Source organism: Xenia sp. Carnegie-2017, unplaced genomic scaffold, assembly GCF_021976095.1.
Source record: "Xenia sp. Carnegie-2017 unplaced genomic scaffold, XeniaSp_v1 HiC_scaffold_6, whole genome shotgun sequence".
Taxonomy (NCBI): domain Eukaryota; kingdom Metazoa; phylum Cnidaria; class Anthozoa; order Malacalcyonacea; family Xeniidae; genus Xenia; species Xenia sp. Carnegie-2017.
In genome coordinates this window covers 15,127,147-15,135,543 of record NW_025813526.1, presented here as the reverse complement: position 1 = coordinate 15,135,543, position 8,397 = coordinate 15,127,147, and the positions used below count along the sequence as shown (strand labels likewise).

General features: G+C 33.8%; 1 protein-coding gene across 1 annotated transcript; it reads right to left on the bottom strand.

The window, feature by feature from the left end:
• Window positions 1–3,324: 3,324 nt before the first annotated feature.
• LOC124457646 (methyltransferase-like protein 27) lies at window positions 3,325–7,997 on the bottom strand. The gene is made up of 3 exons (XM_047007865.1): window positions 7,741–7,997; window positions 6,645–6,865; window positions 3,325–3,730 (listed from the first exon to the last, which is right to left on the bottom strand). The coding sequence occupies exons 1-3, from the start codon at window positions 7,849–7,851 to the stop codon at window positions 3,622–3,624; spliced, it is 441 nt and encodes a 146-aa protein (XP_046863821.1). The 5' UTR covers window positions 7,852–7,997; the 3' UTR covers window positions 3,325–3,621.
• Window positions 7,998–8,397: the final 400 nt, after the last annotated feature.

The following is an 8,397-nucleotide window of genomic DNA, read 5'->3' as shown; positions in this document are numbered from 1 at the left end:
TTTGTTGTAGAAGCTGCATTTGTGTTTTGATGACATTCCTCATCTTTTGGCACTGAAACAACTCACTCTTAGGTCATAGCTAATGCAACTGATAGAGGCGATAGAGCTATATGATGAGAATATTGACATTTTTAAATTATTTCTACTTGTAAAATAACCTTTTAAAAACAAAGGCGCTTGTTGGTTGAATGCTAAAAAAACGGCGTTTGTTTCATAGAGGTTATAAATAATACTAGAGGTGACATCGTAATATAATCTATAGACGAAAAAATGACACGCGTTTTTTGGAGGGCAAAGTCCATTCCCGGATGTTAAGCTACTGAGGCCAGACTGAGGACGATTGTGATTTCTTGACATTTTGTTTAGATTATGCGTAAATATTATAGTTAATATTATCACAATCAATATATTGAACTATGTTTTGTTTTATCGTCATTTTAGATGGTTTAGAGCACTCATAATTTGCAAAACATTTTGTGTTGATGTAAATTGTAAGTCGTAAGCTTTGCTTGATAAAAAGCCTTTTTCGTCTTATTCAACTGCTGTGAAACTTAAAGAAACATCTGCTTGCTATCTATACCGGAAAAATATTAAAATGGAAAGAAAATGTGAATATATGGTTGAAAAACAAAACTAAAAAGAACAACATAGGTTTGCATCACTTATAGTTCAATTAAAACATGCAAAGCATACGGTGATTGTAAAACATGTAATCGTTTTAACAGCTCGGTAAAACAGTTACAAACGCTTTAGATATGTAAAATTTTGTTATATTTGGACAAAGAACAGAAACACTTATACAACAGTATATTAAAAACGAATCCAAACTCAAAAGAAAACGGCAAAAGCTTATTTGGCTCCTTTGTGTTGGCCTAGCGATACATCCGGGATATGAATTTGGCCCCAACTCTGGCGTTCTCCAGATTCGTCATCAATGCCACTTCTACATAGAAATGAATATAATTGGAACGCTTCCTTCAGATGGCTTTGATAAAGCCAAAATTTGCGTGACGTTACCTCAAGACACGAGTGTGTGGAGCTCAAAGTTATGAAAGATGATTGCTTCCAACACAATTTGAAAGCGGTGATAAGGTCTTATTAAGTTATACAAGTGCAAAGGATAATATTTTAAAGTCGTCAATTTCATCCACTTTAAAGCTTATGTAGGAAATTTAATTTGCAGTCATTTTAATGATTTCTTTACAAGTGGCAAAAAACTGTCGCTAAAGACCAATGACTTAGAACCCAATATACTAGATATCTGACTCCGCCGATATTGAATAGTAATGATGATGCAAGCCGCCATCTTGAAAGGTGGCAAAACTGACGACATTTACGACTAATATCTGCTTTTTCTTATCTGATATAGAGTTGCAAAGGTGATAGTTAAGGTTTAATTATTAAAATGTTTGATAGGATGGTTTTTCAAACTTTGTTTTAACTTTTCATTTTGCGTTTTGCTTTTTGCCACCTTTCAAGATGGCGTCCTTGCCTCAGCTTGACGGTTAGCACTATTTTCCACCCAGCAAACCGCCCTTTACTTTACACAATCGGAAATAAATTTAAGATGGCGGCTAATGGGAAGAACCAAAGCTAAGAGGAAACCATGCATGCACTGGTGCTAGGTCGTTTTGAGATGGCGAGTAATTTTATATTTTATAATACAGTTTTAATATCAACATATGAAAATATTTACAGATAAATGTTACAGTTTAAATTTTCATGCAACCACCTTAAGTTATAAACTTATAATCCAGGCTGGAAAATATGTCGTTTTCGACGATTGTGTAAAATATTATATAAAATATTATATTGTGAAAATATTAGATTGTGTAAAATATTATATTGTGTAAAATATTATATTTCAAAGTAAAGGCGGTTTGCTGGGTGGAAAATAGTGCTAACCAGCTTGACACGGTAGCTAGACATCTAGAAGACTGGGTTCCAAATCATTGCTAAAGAACGACTTCATCAACTTTCGAATTTTTGTCATTTTCCTTATATTCAATGGCTTTTGCCCGTGTCATTCAGTCATTGAAACTTGAAAGGTAAACAGTTGCTTTATTTATCGCAACAAGAATTAAAGAATTTGTGTGAACCAAGATGCACTTTCCGCTTTTGTTTATGTTAATATCTTTTTTATCAATTCAATTATCACAAATTAATCCAATAGAATTTGGCCTTCCACGCTTAGGAAAAGAAGCATTTCAAATCACAAGTGCATGTTAATAAATACTTACATCATAAATACTTCGAGAATTACAAAAGCCGTCATTTTCTCGGCCAACAAATGGCCTTCACGCTGTGACTTGCACGCAATGCATTTTGCTTGACCTATAATCAGAGTCTATAACTGTGTTGATTTGGATTCGAAATTTAGCAGGCTTTCTGATGAAAATAAAGATAAGTACAAACAATTCATAACAGCGTTTGAACTGTGGTTTCTAGTTGATCGTTTCCCACGGGGGAAATTTTTAACTATCTACTTACGAAATGACTATTTCTTGGCCACGTATATGAATGCAGAAGTGCGACGTTTTATTAAAAGTTTAATCAAATAAACATGTTTTTTTGCAGAGTTCAACGATGACTTTTGTGTATGCGTTATCAACATGCTGTCAATAAATGAAGCCAAATAGCCATTATGAGGTAAATTTCTTAGCAATATAAAAATACGCAACAAAGTATATGTTATTTTTTAATATGTTTCTGCATGTATATATGCGTATGCAAAGAAGCTGTGCATTTTATATAGATTTGACTAAATCGAAAGAATCTTTTTGAAATTTCAACCCTGGGCTTAGGCCTGTGAAGAAAAATGAAATGAAAAATAGTTTAAGATAATAAATAGTTTGTGTTGGGAGAAAATTTTTTCAAAAGAAGTTTTTGGTTTCATTTTAATTGTTTATTTATGTGGCCAATTTTTATGATATATATGTCTCACATATCTTGTACACATTCTCTTTATTGACTCTTCGGCTTATATCAAAACTGGTGATTTTCTCGAACTTTTAAAGTCCATGCAGGAGAAATTTAACACGGCACGACATGCATTTATGAATACTAGCAGCCACCTGTATCACCAAAAGTTATGCAGTCTGTGTTACCATGCTCCTGGAAAACATTACACCTGTATGTATTCTAATTTTTAACTATTACAGAGGTTGTTCGGGCTACGTTAAATAATATAGATCTGCCATATTTCTCAACAGGATTTGCTCAAAAGTTAAGATATTGTTTAATGGTCTGCGATGATGTCAGACCATACACGAAGAACGTATGCACTCAAAACGCTCAAATTAACGTTAGAATTACTTTCTACCATTTAGGTAATACATTGATCTTGTATTTGAATTAACAAATGAGCATCAATAATCAACTTTACAAGAACATAAAAATATTTTCATTGTTTTTTAAAAATATAGTAAAATGCACCTACGTCGCTCGCATATCTTCGCTCAAAATATTTCAAAATGGGCTTCCACTTTCTTTGTTTTGTTAATTCCTCTAATTTTTCATGAAATTCATAGCCAGGATCATCCAAAATCTTTTCATTAATAGTAAAGAGTATCATGCCTCCTTGCTTGACTACATGAATAAAATCATCCATTCCTTTTCCTTTTACATGACCAGGACCAAAACACCAACACATATCACTGCATCGTACTGGCCAGCGGTTACTCCTAACAAAGCTGATCCATCTGATCCCATGATCCCTTTTTTAAGTGATCTGTTTCAGTTTGAAATATGAGGTTGGAGTATAATAAGAAATACGTAGTGAAAACTATCGGAAGATTGATGATTTGGGGGAGTGGGGAGAGGAGGCTCATATTTATATGTGCTTATATGCTGAATTATGCTTCTTATGAAAATTTGTTGTCGTCTGCAGATTACGACATTCACTACAGTTTTCATTCTTTTGACAAACTTGAGAACAAAAAACTGGCTTAGAATTTCATTTAACTTAGAATTTTAAATGAAAAGTACCTGAAATACATTGAGCATAAAATATAGCCAACTGGACTATGCAGTGCAAATATAAAAGGCAATTTAATTTCAAAACAATATTGTACGTGAACTACATGTAGTTTTTCTTATGCTGAAACATATATATGTTAATTATCGCCTGGGAGGTCCGGATAGAAAAATATTTTAACTTTTACATAAAGGACAATATGGCGGCGGTAGACGTTCAAATGGAATCGCTCGAAATAAGCCGGATCATACGAGATATAACAGATATACATGCCATTAAGTTAATAAAAGCCCTTTTGATGTTCGATGGTCAACGATTAAAGTGGACAGGTGACCTGACATCTTTGCGAAATTTTGTCGAAAACACCGTCGGATTGGTGGGCATTTGGAAATCGCCCGGAGGTAAATCAAAAAAGTTTGTTAGCAGCGATCTAGATCTGATTATAACTTGGTAACCGGGCAAGCTAAGTACAATGTCTTTTAACGGAAAGGACGGAGAATCATTTAGGAATTTGTTTTATTTTTATCATGAAGAAATTAACGTTGCAAAATGGCCGATGGCCCGATGCTTCAACTTGATGTTGAGACTAAAATTAGATTGTTTCTACAAACTTCGCTTCGTCTTGATAGTAAAATTTATTCTTGCTATGATAACTTTCATCTGAATACACTTTGCTTTATATGTTTGTAAATGATGATCGTCCAGGTTAATAAAGTCCTGAGAAGGACTGTTTTTGTTGTTGTTGACTGACGTTTCGACAACACTTTGCTTTCTTGTAGAACAATTTGCATCGATCTTAAATCATATTTGAAAATTTACATTTCACTTTGCAAACAAATACATTGCGAATAAAATATTTTAAGCATAAATTTGGATTGTTTTCTTCAAACTTCGCTTCGTCTTGATAGTAAAATTCACTCTTGCTATGATAACTTCGTAAACAAATACATTGCGAAAAAAATATCGCTTGTGCTCACGGGCAGATATCGTAAAAAGCTACCCGCTCAGGCAGCCAATCAAATTACTGAAAATCAAAAACTATCGCTTTGGACCGCAAAATAAAAAATAAATACATTTTATTTACCGGCCTGGAGGTCTGTACGGAAAAAATATCTTCACAAAGTCTCAAAAACAGCCCGAGGTCGAAGGCCGATGGACGCTTTTGAGGCCAAGTGAAAATATTTTTTAAGTACGCACCGACCTATACGGTAAATAGCATTTTATTTTATATTTTATTATGAAGAAATTCGCGTTATAAAATGGCCGATGGCTTGATGCAACTTGATGTTGAGACTAAAATTGCATTGTCCCCTTCAAACTTCGCTTCGTCTGAATAGTAAAATTTATTCTTGCTATGATAAATTTCATCAAAATACACTCTGCTTTCTCGTTAAATAATTTACATCGCTTTTAAATCAACTTTAAAAATTTGCCTTTCACTTCGCAAACAAATACATTGCGGAAAAAATATGTTGACAGCAATATCGGATTGTTTTCTACAAACTTCGCTTCGTCTTGATAGTAAAATTCACACTTGCTATGACTCCTTTTATCTGAATATATCTGAATTTTTTTTATGTGATGTGCACTGCTTTAATTAGACTCAGAGTTAGAAATGTGCGATTTCGCACAGCATGCTTTCATTTTACGACCATTTGGTATGAAACATGGGTCAGTTGATGGTTCAAAGAATGATATTTGTGAATTTAAAAAAAAGACTTGGTAGTTGACGAACATAGTATTTAAGTTACCTTTTTCCAGATAAATACCTAACCTGAGTATTATGTTTATATGAAAATTCTTTGCAGTTCAAAATATTCAAATAAAAGCTCAATCCAAACTATAGCGTGATGAAAGAAAGAAAAATGAATAAATTGCTGTAGGCTCAATAATTAAAAAGTTGTTATTATATGATTCGCCACTTCCAGTGAAGTGGCACAGTTTGATTGGCTCAGAAAAAATTTAAAAATCAAATGTAGACAAAACTCATGAAGCAAACAGCAAACGTTTTGCAAAAACCAATAAACGAAAAAAAACCATCCAAAAATGTAAGTCAAAGGAAAAACACTCGAAGCAATTTACTTTTTGCCAACAAAAACCAGAGAAGTGTAGCCAGTTCTCGAAAAACATCAAGAACAAGAAAAGAAAGAAAACTTCGTTTGAGGTTAAATAGTACTGTATAATAAACCACCTATTAAACCCGCTTTCTCAGTGTTTACTAAGAAATATCGGACTTCCATCTTTTTCTGCAAATTTCCTACTAGTTATGAGCTCGGTCGGCACAAAAAACGTCGGTCCGATATTTTGCCGTAAAGACCTCGCGCTCAGTTGATAAGGGCTAAGATTAATTATATAATTACAGTATTGCATTGAATTTGACAAAATACAGTGCAACAGTGTCGTTCAAGAAAACACATACTTTTTAAAATTAACAAAGACACTTTAAAGCTAACTGCTGAAGTTCCTTCAATAATGAAGGTAAAATTTCATGATACTTTCAATAATTCAACAAAATTATCTTTTTATGTTAATGCATTTTGTTAATTCATGAATTGTATTTTTCATACTATATAGCTATGCCAGAAAAGTGCTTGTATCTTACATTGGTATAAGCACTGTTTTAAATAAAACGTAAAACTCAACCTAATATTCACATAATTTTTTTTACCTGTAAACTCCTTTTGCTTCAGAAAGCTTCAACATTTCTTCATTAATATCAATACCGTCTACATTCTTATATCCCAGCTTGTACAGATGTTCACCTACAAATCCAGAACCACAACCAAGATCCAGAATTTCAACGTCCTGAGTGTAATTTTGTTCAATCAGTTTTTCGTGAAACTGTTCAGCAGCAATCATAGGTCCAGTATAATTAATATCATGGGCATGCTAAGAAAAAGTAAGATATAGTAAAAGTCTCAATCAATTTTTTAATTTCTATGAAACGCTAATACAGTTGCCGCCATTTCGATTTCTAACTCAACGATCTGCTCATCTTGATTTTATGAGCAGATGCATGAACTACGCTGCAATCAACAAATCTCAGATTTAGCAAAAAAGTTCCAGTAGCATGAGCCCAACAAATTTCAACTACCCCAATTCCTCTTCACTAGTTGCTGCATGTATATATACATTTGTAGTGCATTCTGCTTGTATGAGTGAAATAATTATTTCACTCATACCGATGATGGCATCATGAGATGTCGAAACATATCTATTTTCAAATAGCCTGTCGTTTATATTAAATGTGCATTGTCAATAGTGCTTTTACGAAATTATGGAAATATTGACAATATTCGACAGCATATCAATATAAACAATGTGGAAAAAATGCGAGGCCGATATCAGGATTATACATAATGCGGTCACAAGTTCACTGATATAATATTTTTATTATCAAACAAGCTTTCAGCTTCCTAACTACAGCCTTATAACCCGTCAAGGCTGTAGCCAGACAGCTCGTTTAATAATTATTATTATTATAACAGTGAACGTTTGACAGCATTAACGTGATTTGTATTTAAACTCAGGGACGGCGCTATGAAATTGAATCTGAGGCCACGACTTATATCTACTAAATTTTCTAGGTCTTAACTTACCGCAATTTACGCTAAAATGTTAGCGAAAATTTTATTTCGGTAGAAAGTGGGGAGCTCAAGTTCCCCCGAGCCCCCTTTTGGAGCGGTGCCTTTAAGCTTTGCTTTATTCTATACATTTGTAAGATTCTGATATTTTTCAACACATTGCTATAGTACTGTGCTTACCTTTTCATATGTTGAAGCCCATTCGGTGTAGAGATCGACCACATCTTTTTGAGGTGTATTTGAGTTGAATCGCTTCAAAAGTGTGTAGCATTTATTTTCAGTTGGCTCCATTAAGCTATATATCGTTGCTGAGAAATTCTGGTTTCACTTTATTATGATCTGGTGAACATCAAATCGCTCGTGTGTGGCGAAAGAAATGTTTTCAAAATGAATTAATGCATTGCTATCGACTTTCAGCATCTGTCTCATGCACTGATCTGATAATAGACTGGATATAGCTTCTACAGCATAGATATAGTCAGAGCCCTCTATAGTATAAGAGTTGGGACAAACGGTCTGGGGCGAGCGCGGAGCCGCCATTTTGGTTCCTACTTGCAAAGTGAAATTATAATAATACTATTGGAAATTGGGTTTATATGCAAAAGAAGAAAGCAATATAAGCTTATTCCATGGTAGTATCAAATATATTAGGAATAATAGCAAGCTCTTTGCGTTTTTTTAACGATTTGCGGCAGACCTGATTTAATTTCATTGGTTTGAGCTTCGTTTGCGGTTTACTAGTTCGTGCTTCAAATTGATCGTGACCCATTGTAAGAAGTATTTTTCGTACGTGAACGTGTTTTCTCGGCTTATGTTCCGACTCTGTAACAAGTTTTC

Excerpts from the sequence above, each read along its gene's own strand:
- LOC124457646 (XM_047007865.1), bottom strand. The coding sequence starts at position 7,851 with ATGGAGCCAACTGAAAATAAATGCTACACACTTTTGAAGCGATTCAAC. Across the intron at positions 6,866-7,740 it reads GGGCTTCAACATATGAAAAG|CATGCCCATGATATTAATTA; the intron begins GTAAGCACAGTA and ends ACTTTTTCTTAG. Across the intron at positions 3,731-6,644 it reads GAAGCAAAAGGAGTTTACAG|ATCACTTAAAAAAGGGATCA; the intron begins GTAAAAAAAATT and ends AAACTGAAACAG.